This window comes from Mesoplodon bidens, assembly GCF_964165515.1.
Source record: "Mesoplodon bidens genome assembly, chromosome: 4".
Lineage (NCBI taxonomy): Eukaryota > Metazoa > Chordata > Mammalia > Artiodactyla > Ziphiidae > Mesoplodon > Mesoplodon bidens.
The window spans coordinates 85031353-85051199 of NC_138160.1; the positions used below are offsets into that span (position 1 = coordinate 85031353).

The 19847-nt window shown below is 39.6% G+C and overlaps 1 protein-coding gene across 3 annotated transcripts; it reads left to right on the forward strand.

Moving 5' to 3' along the window:
- The first annotated feature begins 383 nt into the window (after positions 1-383).
- MACIR (macrophage immunometabolism regulator) lies at positions 384-18535 on the forward strand. 3 transcript variants are annotated; one of them, XM_081233398.1, is made up of 4 exons: positions 384-583; positions 7564-7653; positions 13892-13941; positions 15961-18535. In XM_081233398.1, the coding sequence occupies exon 4, from the start codon at positions 15984-15986 to the stop codon at positions 16605-16607; it is 624 nt and encodes a 207-aa protein (XP_081089524.1). In that variant the 5' UTR covers positions 384-583; positions 7564-7653; positions 13892-13941; positions 15961-15983; the 3' UTR covers positions 16608-18535. The 3 variants fall into 3 exon arrangements, with proteins under 3 accessions (XP_081089524.1, XP_081089526.1, XP_081089525.1); XM_081233399.1 differs by lacking the exon at positions 384-583 and adding an exon at positions 1771-2004; XM_081233400.1 differs by lacking the exon at positions 13892-13941.
- The last annotated feature ends 1312 nt before the right edge of the window (positions 18536-19847 follow it).

The window sequence follows — 19847 nt, forward strand, 5'->3', positions numbered from 1 at the left end:
CATGGGCTTCTAGTCTTCTCTGCTTCAGCTCAGTGCTGCGTCCTTAAAGCGGAGACTCACCAATGACAAACATCGCCACAACACATAACTGGGGCAACTTGAGGGTTGCCAGGCCTGCGAGTGGGAGCACTTGAATTGTTAGGCGCGGGTTTGGACTGGGCAGGGGGGTTTACGACTCCTCCTCCCCCTCAACCACCGCAGCCGGCAGCTCCACCCTCCTCTCCCCAGCCCCCTTCTTCCAGCTCCCGAGCGCCTTTCTCTCTCGGGTCCGCCCTTTCTCAGGGTGTGTGAGCTGGGCGCAGGAGGCGGGCTCAGCGCTGACGGGCTGCGCCTCTGCAGCCAGAGGGAGGAGGGCGGGAAGGCGTGCGGCGGCGGCGGCGGCGGCGGCGGAGGAGGAGAAGGAGGCGGGGACTACGCCGGGCCGTAGCTGGCGCCGAGCGCGGTGGGAGCGGGGAGGGTACCCGGCTGGCTCGCCTGGCGGCCTCAGCCCGGATCTCGACGCCGCAGCCCTGCGCCTCCCGAGCCCTCGTCTCAGTCTCCGCGGCCCCAAGCACGGCGGAGGCGGCGGAGCTGTGGGCCACTGGTAGGTAGCACGGGGACGGCGGTTCCTTCTGCAACCTTTTGTGCTGCAGAAAAGGTGGTGGTGGTGGTGGTGGTGGTGGTGATGATGATGATGATGATGGGTGGGTGGGTGCGTGGGTTAGGGGGGTTGCCCCAGTCATCGATCCTCGGTGCCAGCCCCAGTCGTGGCGCCGCCCCTTCCTCCCTGCCTCGTCTCGGGGCCGGGTGCGCGGTGCCCGCGCGGTGCTGAGGAACCCTGACCGGGCGGGCCTTCGGGATGGACGGCGGGCGGCCTCAGCGGCCCTTGGCCTCGGCGGTCTGGTCCCCCCGGCGCCCGAGCAGGGGGGTAGAGTCTGGTGGACTGGGTGGGGCCCTGGCGGGGTGCCGGGAGCCCGCAGTTTCTTGGCCCAGGGTGGGGTCGGAGACGCCGTGAGTGTGCAGCGCGTGTGAGTGAGGGTGTAGGGGCGTGCGCCCCCGTGTGCGCGCGGCGTGCGCTCGCCGGGGAGGTGCGGGACTCGACGACCCATTGCGCGTCTCCCGCGGTGCGGCGGTGCGGAAGTCGGCGCGCGTTGGCGCGCACGCTGGCTCCTCCGCCACCGTGGCCGCAACGCGGGGCAGCGGGCCTGGGGGCCCCATTGAGAAGTAGGTCCTTCCCGGGCCTGCTGCGCCTCTGGCTGCCTGCCCGGGCCGCGCGCCGGGTGCGACTGCCCGGGCCAGATAGCACCTCGGGGCAATCCCTGGCAGCCTTATCTCGCCTGCCCTCCTCGTCCGCGCAGCAGTCTGGGGGGGCGAGGCCGTCCGGGAACCCGCAGCCAGCGCCCGCTGCGCGTCTGCCGGTTTGGCGGGGGCGGGCAGACCGGCGGTGGCCGGGGGCGCGCGTGTGGATTGGGGCCGGGTGCTGGCCAGAAGCGAAAGCGGCAGATGTCCTTGGGCATCGCCGCCCTCGCCCCACCTGTCGCGGGTGAACTTTGGGCCAGGTGGGAAGCGGAGGAAAGGGGTTTCCGGGCGGGCGGCAGTCAGACCTTGAGAAGGCGGCCCCATTGTGAAGCTGCCAAACTCTAGTGGTGGAATCTGCAAATCTCTGCCAGAAAGGAGATGGGAACACGAAGGGAATGATGGCCCTGTCCCTTTCTCCTTGTAAATGTTCCACATCCTTAGGGTGTCTCTGCTTCTCCAGCCACGCCAGTTTGCACTCGGGTTGGTTACTGATTTGTGTCGAGCCAAGATGCTGAGCGTGTATGTGTATGACTGTGGCGCACAGGTTAACACTGGGACTGGGAACTTTTTAATCATTCGAGGAAAGAGGAAGAATGGAGGCAATAGCATTTTATAGTGTGCTCGCTACTCCTAGCCAAAAGAACAGCTCTTGCACAACATTTCCGACGTTTCTAGACTCTTCATTTCACATTGTTTTTCTCGGATAAGCCACACTACAGTTCACTTGTAAGTTGCTTTATTTTTTTTAACCCTGTGGAGCAGATTAGACGCTAAGGAGATAGAAATGACCTCTTCCCGAAGTTTATTTTCCCAGTCATTTCAAAATACAGTATTGGTTATTATTGTGAAGCTTTTGGTACTTTCTTAATTCAAGACCATGATTTATGCTTACACAATTATACTTAATGAATGTTTCACAGATTTCTCAGTGTTTTTATTATGTAACTGTGTATGCATTATAAACGTAATAAAATGACCAGCATGAAATACAAGGATTAATGAGCCCAGAGACCTCTTGGTTTGATAAGAACTGGTGTTTAGAATATGCTTCTGCCAACATTTTAGGTTATTATTTAATTGTAAATAAGACTGTTTAGTAGTATCTCTTCCAGGGTATAAGACAGAGGGTATTTATTGACCTTACATAATGGTCAGTGACTTTGTTTACTTTCTCTGTATAATTTTGTATACTTTGGAGAGCTAGTGGGCACATTAACCCTTAAAAGTATTTAGTGTGGTGAGAGTAATAAAACCTTATATACAGCATTACTTTTTTTTTTTTTTTTTTTGCTGATTTATATCCTCTGGGGGAAAATCAGCTCGTTTCCTCCAGAGAGAGCTCTGATTTCGTCACCAGCATATCAAAATAAGTTCTTGGTTTTAAGCTTTCATCTGGAACGTTAGACGATTCCACTGTGTACACCTGTCCCATTTCAGTTATGTTTCCTAAAGGGCAAATTTCTTGTAAAGACTGCATGTAGATGTGCAGTTCCAGTTACTGTCAGTCATATTTGTAGTGAAACTGAATTTTTTTCTAAAAGTAGAAGGATGATTTCACATAATGATAAGTCATTGGTAATTTATTTAATTTCTACTAGTAGAAGTAGAAAGAAAATGAATGCTACCCTTTAAGGAATTTACTATTAAAAGAACTGATATTAGAAAGAGAAACACATTTTTTTCTTCTGAACCAATTATGGGTTGTCTTTCCAGGTTGGTGTGGTTAATGATTTGTTTGTAAGGTCAAGGATGGTTTCAGAAAAGTCACACCCTACTTAACTCTTCTTAAAAATTATTGATGATTTAGTTTTTATGAGTTGCAAGTGGAAAAGTAAGATGATTTTAAAGTAACCTTTAATACGAGCACATAAGTATAGCTAAGCATTTTACTTTCATCGTGAATGTTGTACTTTGGCAGTTAAACCATTTTATTTCTGCTCAGTGTTCTCTTGAGAGATGTTTTAGTCCTCTTTTTATTATTAGAGTAATCTCTGAAACTATTGGTAGCAAAATATTTTCATTAGTCTGAATGGAACTTTTAAAAATTGCTGTTTTTTGCCAAGTCTTTTTTCACTATGTGTCGCTCCTCAAATACCCACTCGGAGGAAACTACCTGCTTCCATTTTTTTTTTTTTCCCTTCCTGTTTTGGGAACTAGAATTAGAACCTGTAACTTCTCTACCAATTTTCTTTGCCTGAAGTTTATCTTGCTTTTTGTAATATAACCTTTAATGATTTGTGAGATTTATTTACCAAAATTCTTGAGGGCTATATGCTCGCCTTCATATTTATAACCTTATGATTTTTGGAAGTGATATTTTGTTAATTTTTTTCATATTGCTATTTTGTTAATGGATCTGTGATGAAGCCAGAGATTTGTGGCTTTTTTGTGTGTAGGGATTTTGTGTGGGCTTGAAAATTTCCATATGGAGCTTCTATATTTTGGGGAAAATCACTCCCATTAGGTTCCCAATGCCATTCAAGTTTACTGTTATATGTGTTAGATTTATGTTATTTCCATGTCTGTCTGTCTTCCCCTCTTGTCTGGTCTCAGGCTTCACTTTTTATATTTGCACCAGTACCTGTACAATGCTGGGACACAGTAAGACCCAAGAAATATTGTTGAATGAGTAAATGAATAATTAAATGGCTGAGTGGATACACCCAAAGAAATACTACTCAGAACTGTAAAGAAAGCCACTATGCAAGCAGAAGGGTCTTTCTTCCTTTCTTTTTAAATTCATTGCCTTTCCATTGTTATATATTACTTTTGAGTAGGATGATAATACAATTAGCAAACTGGGACAGGTTTGAGAGATAAAGGGGGTGCTGTAAATAATTATGCCAGGGCACTCCCTGGCTATAAACTGAGACATATGGTCACTGACTTTTGAAGGACATTCTTCTTTATTTTCCTGTGATGGTATCTATCACCTTGCCTGAGAAAATTTGACACACTTGCTAGTTAATGTTTGCAGACTTTTCTGTTTGTAGAAGCTTCATTTACAGTCAGATGTTGGGTGTCTTTTGCTTAGTCACCCATGGCTTCCCTGTCCACAGGCCTATGGGTAGCTCTTGACAGGCTTAATTTTTCCTATTTTCATTGCTTTCAGGATTATGTCACAGGACTTTCTGCTTGTTTCAGCTGCTTATACCTGGAAGCGTTATGTACTCTAGCCTTTGCTCTGTTTACTTCCCTTTGGATTTTTTGCTTTTTGTTTTTAATTAATTTTTATTGGAGTATAGTTGCTTTACATTATTGTGTTAGTTTTACTTCCTTTTGTTTTTTATGCAGTATTTAGTCCATCTTGTAAGAATTTCACATGAGCTCTTTTCCCTTTGGCTGTTTTTGAGAGAAGATCCATTGATACTTTGCCAAAGCTTCATGTTCAAAACATTGGCCAAAATGAATTGCAAGTGCTAGAGATTTATAGATTTTAAAGTATCCTAAAAGTGTTATGTGGAGGGTATATATTTTGGGGACTTCTGAATTACAGTCTTTTAGTTCTTTCTAATGGGAGATGAGAATAAAATCCTTATTATAATTTTTACTAGGTTCCTTTATAGGAAGTCTTTTAAGCTATATTCTTATACTAGTTTCTGACCTCGTTCTTTTTATTTAAAATTTTTTTGTCTTTTTCACCATCTTTATCATCATCATCCTCTTAGCACCTGTGCATGGATAACGTGCAATTACACACCAAACAGTAAGCCGAGTCAGAAATGAGTAAAAAATGGAACCGAGTTCCTACACCTTGGTTTCGCCCTGTGTTGCTCCCTTGGACTCTGTTTGTATTTCTGTTTTTGGCTTGGCACTGGCATAGGGATAATTAGTTACTACACTTTGTTTACTATGAAATAACAACCATTTCCTAGACTTCCACATCAGCTCTAGTGCAAGAGTTGGATAATTACTTTAAAGCTCCTCTGCTTTCAAATCCAGAATGAAGTTTTAGGTTGATTTTCCTTTTAGTTTTGAAAAAATATTGGAAAAGATATTTGTCCAATGCATTTAAAAGCTTGAAAAGAAGAACGTATCACCAGAAACATGGTGCAAATTATATGAAAGTTTGAGATTTTAGACTGCTTTATAAAACTATTATTTATTTAAAATCAAACAGTTTTTTATTTTTCTAATGTTCCTAGTTCTGGGTTTTCAGTCTAGATTTCTAAAAGTCTAAATGAAATCTATCTCACTTTGTGATAGATGTAGCCCTGAAAAATCAAGTGGAGATACCTTTCTGTATCTGGCATCCAACCATATAACCAGCAAATATTGGCTGATACATTTTTTCCTGGCTTAGAATTTTTGATTAAAAAAATCTTATAAGGTCTGAGGAGAAAGGGTCTATGATTTAGAATGGTTTTGTATAAGACTCTCCTGTATGTGCCTTAGAATTCTGACATTTTTCATGCTGGAAATAGCCCTAGAGTTAGTAATTAAAACTACCTTCCTCCAGCCGTTTCACTCATGAGGCAATAGAGCTTTTAAATAAAATAACCCTCCACACATTTAAGATAGGATCCCACTTACAGAAATTAATATACATTTTTTAGGAACATGATTATTGTGTAAAAAGCTACACACCTGGGCTTATCACTAAACAGAACCATGTGTGTATAAAGTGATGTCAGTGGGCTTTGGAACCAGACAAATTGGGGTTTGGATTTTTGCTCTGACTTTCAAATAGTATTACTTGATTAAATACTTTAAAACGGGGGTAATATTTTCCTGATGGGACTATATAGTTGTTAAGATTAAATGATATAAACTGCATATAGCTTTTGGCTTGTAGAAGGTGCTAAAAATAAAAAAAATGGTTTTAAAAATTTCCCTTCCCCATTAAAAATCCATTTACTTGAATAAGAAATCAATTTGAACTTTATAACATTATGATTGGGGAGATTCTTTGGGGGTAATTATGTTAAATAAAAATTATTGTTAGGTAACAATTTTTGTTACACTGTAATTCATTTTATGTTAAAACCAGAGGCTTCATTGGTGGAACAGACTTAATTATCTTGGTTTCTTGGTTACCCAATTTGAAAATAGTTTGTGACAAAAAATGAAAGGAAAGGTGTCTAAACTAAATCTAAAGAAGTTTCAAAGGTCCATAATCATGTTGGAATATAATCATTTCTCGGAATGATAGCTCTGGGTGTGTTAGCTCCTTCCAGGGTCCCAAGCGGAGGAAGCACATACCTTTATTAATTCAGTAATAATCCATTTCCTTTGGATAAAACTCTTATATGCTGGTTAGAAAAATAATGAATAACAAACCTTTTGGGGAATGAGTTGAACTGTTGCCACTTCAGGCTTTGTGCACTTACATAGGTAAAATGAATCTATTCAACTCATTTGAGCCACCATCTGCCCCCAACAAGTTAAGCACAACAGAAAACCTACCAACCAAAGAAACCTTCACAGGTGGAAGAAACTTTGAGTTTTCTTGGTCTCAAGAAATTAACCCAGTTAATTGGGGAGGTACAAGATAAAGATAGATTTTCTTATACATTTCTCCCCAAGTAAGAGGTGAAAGGCACAGAAGAGATGTTAGAAACCATAGTAATGTAATAACTATAAAGAAGTGTTTTTGAGTTGTTCTCTTTTAAAAAAATGTTTTTCCATGAGCCTTTCAGTCATTTGCCTCAGAGCAGTCTTAGGGAGGATTGTTGCTATTTTATGGCTAAAAAGAGTAGACATCAAAAATTAATTGCATAATAATAACATCACACATTCATAAAGGGGTTTGCAGCATGCAAAGCACGTTCACCTACTTCTCATTTGATCCACATAACAACTTTTATGAGGGAGGAAGGATGGAATTGTCCTCATTTTAAAAATTGCTACTTATGCCAGGTCAAGAGGCAGAGTTCTTAGCAAGGCAAGGTCTAGGACCTTTTCTTTTGACCCCAGTCTCAGCATTATATTTTCCATAGGATACTGCAAATCTGTGGAACACATGAAGAGGATTTGGATGGTGGAACCAACCTTTAAACGCCTAAGTTTTCTTGGCTCTTCATTTAGCCCTGGTAGCTACTCTTAGTCTCCAGGTAGAGTTTAAGCAACAGAACAGAGAGAAACAAGCATGATAAAATGCTTGAGGTTGCATTTAGCTGAACAAACTCAAAATTACTTTAATTAATTAATATTGTATCCTATGTAACCTGTACCTGGTGTTAGTATCTCCTGCTTCATCACGCTTTGCAGTTAGAATTGATATAACTACTTTATAAGTTGTGTTACTTGTTAAATTAAAGGTTTATTTTTATATTTCATGTTTAGTGTCTGGAGCAGAGCAGAAACATTATTATGCCTGTGTTCCCTTGGGACTCATTGGAAACTGTACAGTGACGTCTTCTGGGATTTAGGCTGGTGAGTTATATTTTGCTTTTTCTGTTTGTTAACCAGTTGTATGAACATAATACTATAATGTGTTTTAAGTACTGTATAAACCAGATGAATATGAAATGTCAGTATATTATTATAAATATATATAGTATAATTATGAAATTTTTCATAGTGAGAACTGAAATTATTATTACAGAATGCTAACATTATAATTGAAGTGTTTGACTTTTTGAGTAGATTTTCCTTTTTTTATTCTTGTAAGATAAAGGAGGCCTTATGGAATAATATTTTAAATATAGTAAAGAGGTAGTTGCTCTAATTTCAGGGAAATTTTAGTAACAATGTTAATCTCCAAAGATTGGTGAAGTAATTTGCAGAAGGTTTGGTTGTGTATTATACATATAGAAAGGCAAACAGGTAACTGAAAGGAATATCCTTTTCACTTAGTCGTTTCTCAGTTTACTGCAAGTGTGACATTCCTTTGATCACACCATGAATTTGAACTGTTAAAAATAGGCAATGCTGTTGTTGTCTTTTTTCAGTGTGTCTGTGTACCTGGGCTGACACAGTTGTCCATGTGGCTCCAAGTCTTTGAAGGGGAAAAAATTTAATAATGACCTTTTTTAGCATTTAAAAAATTATATTAGTGTGAGTTCATGCTTTGGTATGTTATTCTGCTTGCTCAATATCTTTGTAGGTCCTGGCCTTGAACCATGTAGCGTGGTTATAATCCTTTGAAAAAGCAGTTTCATAGTAAGTGATCTCCAAATTAGCAGTCAGCAGTAGAATGATTCAAAAGAATGATGGGGGGAAAAACAGACAATGTTGTTTCATTTAATAGATAAAACCTGTCAAATTTATGGAATGTAATTTAAGACATTGAAAAATGGAAGCATAACTAAAGTTTTCAGTTTTGAGGAAAAGAGCAAGAAGTTTGAGAACTATAGTTAGAAAGTACTTTTAGAGGCTATTAAATAAGAAATGATGTGGCTGGGTCATTAACTCATTCAATTGAAATAAAGCACAAAACAAGGAACAATGAGTAGAAGCTACAGAAATGTGTGTGTATGTATCTCTCTCTCCATGCAGTATACATATATGTGTACATATGTATGTATGCATAGTTATAGATGTACTTATATGTGTAAATAAAAAGACATTCTAGCAAAGCTGCAAAAGGGGAAATGAACCAACTTGAGAGGTGGTGAGTTACCTGTCATTGAAGGTGTTCAAACATAGACTGGACAATCATTAAGATTCCTTTGGATTCTGGGATTAAACAATATCAGAAGGATTTTTTTTTTTTTTTTGGCCACACTGTACGGTACGTGGGATCGTAGTTCCCTGACCAGGGATTGAACCCGTGCCCCCCTGCATTGGAAGCATGGAGTCTTAACCACTGGACTGCCAAGGAAGTCCACAGAAGTATTTTAAAGAATTTTAAAATTTGGAGGACCATCAAAAACTTGGTGTGACAGGCTTATTTTTAAAGTCAGGTTTATTGAAGTATAATTTATATACAATAAAATTCACCCTTTTAAGATGTATAGTTTGATGACTTTTGACAAATGTAGCCATTTGTGTAGTGTCAATGTATAGAATATTTTCATGCCCCCCCCCCAAAACTCCCTTGTGCCCCTTTGTAGTATGCCCTCTCCTCCCAGCCTCAGCCCTTGGCAGCCATCGATTGATTTCTGTGCCAGCAGTTTTACCTTTTCGAGAATGTCATATAAATGGAATCACAGAGTATATAACATTTTCTGTCTGCTTCTTTCACTTAGTGTAATCCTGGTTTGTTCCTTTTCATTGATGAGTGGTATTCCATTTTATACATGAGCCACAGTCTCTTTGTCCGTTACCCTGTTGGTGGATGTTTGGATTGTTTCCAGTTTTTTTTGTGGTTATGAATGAAACTGTCATAAACATTCATGTTCAGGTCTTTGTATGAACATATATTTTCATGTTTCTTAGGTAAATACCTACAGGTAAGGTGGGTGGGTTGTTTAATAAGCATTTATTTAACTTTATAAGAAATTGCCCAACTGTGATCCAAAGCGGCTGTACCTGACAGAGGCTTCTAAGAGGCTAAAATAACTGTAACTATACCAAAGTATGTGCAGATGAAGAAGCCCAATTCTCACTCAGTGCATAAATTTATTTATATTTTATATCCAGTTTTAACAAGTTTGATTAGCAGATGTTTTTAAAGCACAGCAGTGGATTAGAAACAGTAAATTAGAAGGCCTTAGGAATAGGTTGTTAGCAGTTGGAAGCAGCCAAAAATGATATTCACTAATGTGACTATAACTACTGATTAAGGAAAAGAAGGCAGGAACTTACAGGAGTGAAATTCTTCTGTTAAGTTCTATGTCTATAAGACAAGTTCCCAAACATGTCTGCATATTAGAATCACCTGCGGTATCTTTTAAAAATGTCAGAGCCCAGGCTACGCCCCAGATGATTTAAATCACAGATCTGGGATAGAGCACAGACATCAGTATTCATTTATTTTTATTTTTATTTTTATTTTTATTTTTTTTGCGGTACGCGGGCCTCTCACTGCTGTGGCCTCTCCCGTTGCGGAGCACAGGCTCAGGATGCACAGGCTCAGCGGCCATGGCTCACGGGCCCAGCCGCTCCGCGGCATGTGGGATCCTCCCGGACCGGGGCACGAACCCGTGTCCCCTGCATCGGCAGGCGGACTTTCAACCACTGCGCCACCAGGAAAGCCCAGACATCAGTATTTATTGAAGCTCCTCGGATGTGTCAGTGTGTAGACAGCTTTGGGAACCATGTGCTAGAGGCACAGCATGATGACATTGAAGGAGAACTGGACTTGAAGCCAGGAGACCTGGAACTGCACACCTGGCTCTGGGTAGGCCCTTGCCTTCATGGCTTACATGTCCTCTTCTCTGTAATCGGAGGTTCTGGGAAAGTGAACTCCTAGATGACTCTGACACTAAAACTAGATGGTTCTAGATATCACTGGACTGATAATGGTCATGCTTAGGAAGGACTCCATTTCCCAAGGAATGACTCTGTTCTGAATGGTTCGTTTCAGGTACCTCTTGAAAAGCATTTTGTTCACATGATATTTTCGTTCTGTATATTTAGACAGTTACGTTACATCTGTTTTGTCTTAAATTTTGTTGCTATGTGTTGCTAAAAACAGTTCAAGCATACTGAAGCAGTTTTTTGATTACTGAGGGTGACTTTTTTTGATAAGCCTGAGTAAAAAAAAACACTCCCAGAATGCAGTACTTCTCAAAAGAATTCTTTGTATAGTAGTTGTGAAACTTATCAGCTATTTTCAGAGCTGGTCTAAGGAGCTGAGGCATCTAGGTTATATTTTCAAAATGTTGCTGCTGGTGCCAAATGTATAGGAAGTTTGGCTTCTTGGAGGGTGTTCAGAGCTGAGTAGATTCCACGGTCACAGTCTTTTGAATGTGCTGGTCTTGATGCATCAGGTTCCCCTACATGTGTGTTGTGGTTTGGACTTTTTGCTTTAGTTTCAGCTAAACTTCACAATTGCATGCTGTACCCAATGTTTTTAAAATGTACACTGTGTACATTTTCCTGGTAAATATTAAAGTGTTTCCTTGTTTAGCATTGTCTAGTTTTGAGTCCTCATATATTTCAAAGAAACAGGGTGGTGCCTGTGAACATTGCCAGGTCTTCCGTATGCTGTATAAATATACTTGAGTGCCACTGTTGCTGATTGCACTGTGAGGGAATTTGATATTGAAGACCCTTAGGTGTCATTTAAAAAAATTACTGTTGTTTCTGGTACTTGTTTATGAAAGTCAGTTATAAAAGCAGTGTTCAACTACAAGTTGACTTCTTTATGCTTGTTGCATTTTCTGTTCTAGACTCTATTCCACAGAATATTGCTGCTTCTGGTATCATATTTTCTGTTTCCAGTTTTTATTTTTCCTTTAAACTGCATATGAAAGGCATTAATGGAAACAGTAAGGGTCTCTGTTGTTGGTCTCCAATTTGTACTGCTCTGCAGTGCGGAAGTTAGCAGTGGGCCTGATTTCTCGGTTCACATTTATTCTTAAGGATGCAGTGGGCGTGGTGCCTGTTGCACATATACCTGCAATATTTACAAAGAGTGCTTTGTTTATCTTGGCAGTATGTTTTTTTTTTTTTGTTTTTTGTTTTTCGTTTTGCGGTATGCGGGCTTCTCACTGTTGTGGCCTCTCCCGTTGCGGAGCACAGGCTCCGGACGCGCAGGCCCAGCGGCCATGGCTCACGGGCCCAGCTGCTCCGCGGCATGTGGGATCCTCCCGGGCCGGGGCACGAACCCGTGTCCCCTGCATTGGCAGGCGGACTCTCAACCACTGCGCCACCAGGGAAGCCCGGCAGTATGTTTTTTTGATACAAGTTTTATTTTAGAATATAAAACAAAATGCTTAGTCATGAATATTGTTAAAAATAACAAACCCATAAGCAGAGTTTTCATGGTAAAATACAAAGAATATACCGCTAACACAGGCTACATCCGATGTAGTCACGGTAGCCGAGTTCCCTGATGAATGCCTTTAATAAGAAATTTTGCAGTGAAAATTATTGGACATTCATATATGCTGACTTTGAGACCTTTCAGTCTTTATTGTCTTTCACGTCACCCCTTTGTTTTAGAGGGTACTTCCCCCTCTTCAGATGGGACAGTACCTACACTACTTCTGCCCATTAAAAAGATAAGTAGACGTTAATTGTGTAACTGCTCTCAGGATCTTGCTCCAATATTTAAATCTACTCAGGAAATTTTCGGCAATTTAATAGCATAAAAAGTTTTGTTTTCGGTCACATTGAGGAATGGAAGGTTATGCTGCTTAGTCAGCACTCTACCCGGCTAAAAATGAAATATTTACTTGCCAATCAGCTAGCCTCCACATAGCTTTCTTAGTGCCACACAGTAGATGTTCTTTAGAAAGGCAAAATATAAGTAAAAAGGATCATTGTTTTAAATCTGTGCAATTTGCTGAGTCCTGGTTGCACCATTCATATTCCTACATGAGTGTCAGGATCTGAAGATGTTCTTGTATATAGGACAGTATGCTACAGAGACCATGAAAGCACCTCAAAGAGCTGTTAGTTTTGAGAATATGCAATCGTTTGGAGCAGGAGTACCGATGTTTTATAACTAAAAACTGCAGTTTTCCAGCCCTTAGAATTACTCACCAGAGGTTCAGCAGGTAGCAGCTGTTATGTATGTAATATCTAAAATGAGCTTTTTCATGTTCCAGTACAGCAGGACTCTCCTTCAGAAGTGTTACATAGAGTATTGATCCTTAGTTCCTTGGTTAAAAATTTTTGTTAGAGGATATTAGAAATGCTTATTTCTTTAACTTTCTGGTTAAGTAGTGTTTTCTACAGGGAGTGTATTGTTTACATTAGTAAAGTGTAGTAGGTTTCTTACATATGGTAAGTTTTCTTAAAGTATGGTAGGCTGCTTGGTTGAAATTTCCAGAGTTCTTAAACTACATTTTCTGCTGAAGAATCTAGGTTAAATCATTGTCTATCAGGTTAGATATCTGAAGATCCTGTTGGATAGTTTTGCCCAAGCCAGGTGATATTTTTTATGGTGTTTTGGCTGCTGGAAACTTAACTAGTCGTAGTTACTCATCTAACAGAAGTGTCTTTTTCTTGTCACATCAAATCTTGACCTTTATACATTGTCTCACTCACTTTCTTCACTTTTCTAATGTTCTAAGTACTTATTTTTAAGCTGGTATATAATTTCTTTTTCTCTCAAACCTTTGTATCCTGCCATTCATTATCCTCAGCCCCTAGAGATTCTAAGTATTCCTCTTGGTCTGCCTTGATGCAGCAGGATTGACTTAGTGAGCGAGCAAACTTTTGATGATTGCATTGACCAGAGAAGCCTGTGCCCACTCTTCTTTACTGTGACTTTGCACACTGGTATCTTGCTTAGCAATTTTTATACTAAGGGGCAAATAAGATGACTTCCAGCTTAGCCTCTTTTTGAATTATCACCCAATTCAGAATGGGTGCAGTGTGAATTCATGAGTTTTAGGAAGTTTATAATACACCAGAGAATGCAGTCAGGTGACTGGTGGAAATCCATGGACTGTCACGGACTGCCAGATTTGGAAGAAACCTAGACTGGTTTGTCACCTAATGTGGACTGATTGCTTGAGTGTCACCACCTAGGTAACTCTCCTTGGGTGGTCTCCATCTCCTCCACAGCCCTGATTATTTAGGTTTCACTGACCCTCCTCTCCTTCTCTTTCAGAATGAAGTATCAGAGAAACACTTCCCGCCTGTAGCTGCCTGTCAGGTTAGGTATGTTGGAGGCCTTGGATCTGTCCCCTTGTGCGCTTTCTGGACTGCAGAATTAGTGGGAAAGGAAGGATTAATTTGTCATTTGGCTTAGAGTAGACATTTGTTTGTTCAGCATAAAATCTGATGAGGTTTCATATGGCCCTCTAAAGTTTATTAGATGAGAAATCTTCAGGTTTTTGCATGCATATCAAAGTATGCATGGTAGTCACCTCCTATTCCCATCCTCTCAACAGAGAAATAAATTATACAATTAAATATAAATTTATTTTTACATTAATAAAATAGAATAAAGCCAATTAATTTAAATCTAGAAGTGTTGAGGGACTAAGGTATTTTGGTTAAATTAAAATTGGAAATAGTCTAAGATTTAGAGTAAAAAGTAAGTAATAAGCAAAACTATATGGATCCCTTTGACATTTACTTTATCTCAGGAATCATTCTTGATATTAGTTTTCAGTTGTACTAGAGATGTGTGGACCATAGTGAGGACAGGATGGCATCTGCTAACTTCTTCATAGTCTTGGTTTATTTATTTTCTAATGAAGGAAAAGAAAATACAGCATGCAAATGAAGGAATAAGGTTGGAACTTTTTTTTTTTAGCTTTCTGATTGCTTAGATTTTGAATGAATACCCAAATTTTAGAAAATGATTCAATTAGGAAAATGTTATTTGTTTTACAAAGGGATTCGTGAGAGTTATTTAAAATCACATTATTTTTTGACATGTTATTAGTTGACATCATTTTAATTAGTGATCTGAGACATTTAAAACTGTGCTACCTACTTCTAATTGAAGATCAGGTAGAAGTAAAGTTTATCAGAAGTGACATTGTCACTCAGTTTTCCTTGGATTTTATTTTCCAAAATTCCATCTGCAAGTTTCTAGGAACCTGGCCATTGTTTGTGGTACTTCTGGTTGCTGAGGTTTTTCAAATTATATAATGTGATCATTGTGATGAATAATATTAGTATTCATTGTGAATTGTTCTGCCATTTACCAAACTATTCAAAAGTGCACTGTCTTAGGTGTTACAGAATAAAATAACTGTCAAATCTGTGGTATATTTTAGGATTAAATAGTCAAATAACATTTGATTTTTATATATGTTTAATATTAAAAATGGCCTGATTTACTGGATTTAGGATTAACTTAAACTCCAAAGGTTTTCTTTAAATAATTGATTGGAGATACAGAATAAGGAACATTTACAAGGTTTGTGCGAACTTTCCCTTAAGACTCCTCCATACCTTGAAATTTTTTTTAGGTCTAAATTGGATTCTTTGGAGAAATTAATCAGCTTTTACCTTTTATTGTATGCCCCTTAAACACAGTTGAAGAGTTAATTTTAAAGTTAATTTTTGGGGCTTCCCTGGTGGTGCAGTGGTTGAGAGTCCGCCTGCCGTTGCAGAGGACACGGGTTCGTGCCCCGGTCCAGGAAGATCCCACATGCCGTGGAGCGACTGGGCCGGTGAGCCACGGCAGCTGTGCCTGCGCGTCCGGAGCCTGTGCTCCGCAACGGGAGAGGCCACAACAGTGAGGGGCCCGCGTACTGCAAAAAAAAAAAAAAAAAAAAAAAAAAAAAGTTCATTTGTATGTTGGAAATATTTTGTGGATTCTTATGAAATTGTCTATGATTATTTTTATTTGCTTCATTATGTTGAGCTCTGTATTGGATTTGCTTAATAATCGCATCAAGGAATAAACTTTGTGTGATTGAATGGAGTGCTGCATTTAGAGAAGTATTGCTGTTGTTTTCTGTTAACGCTTCTCCACATAAGCCTTTCAGTAGTCCTTCAGACTTTAATTTAACCTGCCTTAGTTCTTGAAGGCAGAGAAGTAGTAGTCATTTCATGCTTGCTGTGGAACATTTAATAGACATAGATAAAAATCTGTCAGATGTACATTGGCTGTTTTTCAGGCCGGTGTTACTTCATGCTCCCTGAGCCTTCTCAAACCACCCAGCTTGGCCCGAGGTTCTGAGCGTTATACTCTTCTAATCTGAGTCTGTCTGCTTTTAGGAGTGTGCAGACTGGTGCCTAAAATGGAAGTAGATGTTAATGGAGAGTCCAGAAGTACCCTGACCACCCTGCCCTTGCCCGTGGCCGAGGTGAGCTCCCCGGGAAAGGCAGAGGTGGAGAAGCCCCGCTGTTCCAGCACTCCGTGCTCGCCGATGCGCCGGACTGTGTCAGGCTACCAGATCCTCCACATGGACTCTAACTATTTGGTTGGCTTCACGACTGGTGAGGAACTCCTGAAGTTAGCCCAGAAGTGCACAGGAGGTGAAGAGAGTAAGGGAGAAGCCGTGCCTTCCTTGCGCTCCAAACAGCTGGATGCAGGACTTGCTCGTTCCTCTCGTTTGTATAAAACCAGAAGTAGGTACTACCAGCCGTATGAGATTCCAGCTGTCAATGGCAGGAGGCGAAGGCGGATGCCCAGCTCAGGAGACAAGTGCACTAAATCTTTACCTTATGAACCTTATAAGGCCCTCCATGGGCCTCTGCCTCTCTGTCTTCTTAAAGGTAAGAGGGCTCACTCCAAATCTCTGGACTACCTCAATCTAGATAAAATGAACATCAAGGAGCCAGCTGACACAGAAGTGCTACAGTACCAGCTTCAACACCTGACCCTCAGAGGGGACCGTGTGTTTGCTAGGAATAATACATGAGTGACTTGCAGAGAATGTAAACCAGTTTAGGTCAGCCTACACTTGGCTAGAAAATTCCACTGTTGTACTCTGTACAGGACTCTTTACATTATAGATGGTTAAATCAGCTAAGTGTTCCTGGAACATAAAAATTGGATCAAATTTTGAATACAGGAATGAAATCACAGGTACTTGAGGTGAAATCGTTCTAGAACACGCAACTGCAAGGAAAACAGAATGTTGACCATTAGTTTGTATCGCTTTTTAGCTGGGAAAAAAAGGCTTTGGTACAGTAATATCGTCTTTAAAATTCTGATACTCAAATTGGAAATGTTATCTGCTTGGTTGTTGCTGACTTGGTATGATTCATTAGAAATTTATATCTTAAGTACTCAAGTACTTCTTTAATCTCTGTACTTTACTATAAAATATATGTAATGATTTGTTTTATGAAATTTAGAACTTGAAGATTGCTAAATTGGACCACGTTTTATTTTTAAATATTGAGTTTAAATATTTTATAACTGGTTTTGCACTGAAAAAAAATTAACATTTCAAATTGACAAGAGAATAATCTTTCTTCACTTGCTTCAGTAATATTATTGAGCAGTGAATTTTTTATTTCCGCATGGAAAGTTATTGATCTCTATGGCTGTAAAATATTTCTTTATAGCGTTATTAAAGTGTGTCTTAATAAAATTAAATTTGGGATACAAAGTATTTATTTTACAATGGGTGGGGGGAAACTTTACAGGAAAGTTTCCAATATGAAGTTTTCATAAGTTGAAAAAGTTTCCTTAGTGCTTATTTTCTAATTTAAAATTCATCTGGAATTTTAAAATGGAAAGGATTCTTTAAATTGTGGATTATAGGCATAATACTGATTGCATCTGAATGTTCTGTAAGTGAATGGAACTCTAATAGAGGAACTCATGATTTCTACTCTCAAATGCTTAAACTAAGTATGAAGTGATACCATTCAGCATGGCATCGGGTCATTTCAGTTTTAGTTCTGTGCAGTACAGGCACTCATTGAAATTCCACTTTCTAGGATTAGTGCAGGAGCCTAAAGTGCTTCTACAGTTTTAATGGGTTAATCCTGGATTACTTAACAATTTATGTCAATTGCACTGGTTTAATTTGTTGCTAAAGAAATAATGCCCTGGCTTTAGTAACAAATACAGCTCAACTATTCTTGAACATATTTTGAAAAAAAAAATGTATGTAATGTACCTTTTGTAAAAGTTTCTATTTCTTTTTTTCTTTTTTGACTCTTGAAGGTGCAATTTATTACTGAATTGGCATTTCTGGCAGCATAGACCTCCTTATTTTAAATTTTATTTTGGGGGCTGTGAGTTTCTAAGGTGTTAGCAATCTTGCTTATAAAATAAGAACACCTTTTAATTAAATGAGTGGGTCATTCCTGGTGCAGTTGTGACTTTTCTTTGGCCAGAATGAATGACAAACTATTTAGAGCAGAATAAGTATTAGAAAACCCTAGGAACTCTTAATCAACGTTTATTATACTTCCACTGAGGCAAATCATGTGAAAGAGCCTCAGGGAAGTTGGCCCATATCTTACTGAGTTGATCAGATTTCTTGGTGGGCTGGAAATTTTCAGCTATTTTACATTTTAAAGTAAATTGCACCTTTGTAACATATTGTATTGACGAATGATCACTAAGATTAACTATATCTATACAGTCATTAGTTTGACAAGAAATAGAATCCTGTCAGATGCCAAAGAGTTGGGATTTTTACGTTTAATGATTAAACACCATTATTTATTGATGACTTACCCTGTGGAACTGTATTATTTCTAACTATGAAATAAAAGGGTGATGTAAACACACATTGTTGTGTTGTGCTTTAACGAGGTCCGTCATCAACAGGCCAGTTACTGTTCAAGGATTCACCGAAGCAGTTATTTTTAGATTCCATTTTTGTTAAAATAAAATAATAATTTTGCATTTGGTGCTCATTCACATTTCAAGGTGAAGGATGTATTCATGGCAGTGGTATGTGTTGAGTCACACAACTGTGTGACTGTGAGATCTGTCTCTGCCCATGCGCCTACATAATTTCTTAAGCTAAATAAAAATATGTAGCTGTTTCATTTTGTTTTTAAAGACAGGTGTGAAACTCTGCAGCAAAAATGAGGGGGGGTTAAAAGTTTGAGATATATTTTCTATTATGTGATTAGTAAATATATATAATTTAAAGTTTGGTTTCCTAGAAAGAAAGTTTCAAAACTCAGGGTCAGTGGTTTTCAGAATGTGTTTGCAGAGCCCCTTCACTAGCTCAGTCTTGCTTTCCCTACACTTTGTGCTTATGCTCCAGTAGTAGGTAGTGATATCCTATCAAGAAAAAAGGTTAGGGAGGATCTCTAAGCTGGGGGGAAAAATCGCATTTTCTTTAGCCTTTTAATATGGTTTCTATTTTAAAATTCTGTTTCCCTCCATTTTCATTCAATTTGATATTCGGTACTAAACAGGACATACTTTTGGCCATCATATACCTGCTGATATTATCTTAAAATACATTGCAGTATCACATAACTTTAATTTTTTTTTTTTTTGGCAAAAATACCATGTTTTGGAGGTTCAGCTGTTGCATTAAAGTAGCAATAGAGTTCAGTCCTTGCCTCAGTCTCAGGTGAGCTTCTTTTTCTCCTCGACTTTTGCTGCATTTGTACTTCTGGTTCCAGGGCTCCCAGCGTCGGCAGTCAGGGAGGAAAAGACTCTATGGGGTGGATTAAAATGTAAACCTGTTCAGGTCCCCATGTCTTCCTGCCTCTGGCTCAGCTAGGCTACTGTTGAGACCCATTGAGTCCTCTCCATCTCTCCTTGTGCCCTTTAATGCCCAAGTGTGGCTCGCTGTGTCTTTTCCTTCCCTGAGATGTTTATTTAAATGATTTCAATATTTGAGGTGTGGGAGCTTTTAGAAGATTCTAAGTGAACTTTTAAAGGCAAATCGGCCTTTCACTGAAGAAAATATTACTTGAGCTCTTGGGAAAAGCAACCTATGTTTACTAATTTTCTCATTCTTACATACTTTTGTCTTGGAAGGGCTTTTATTCCATTATAGCCGTCAAAATATTTTTAAGGGAACTTTCAAATGACTGGCCTAAGTGGTTTGTTCTCAGTCATGGAAGGGAGGAGACAAGACTGTCAAGCATAAATGGCGTAAATGCTCTAGAAGAGCTGGAGTGGAGAGAGAGCAAGGATGTACGTCACTGTAATGCAGAGAGGACAGCGAGTA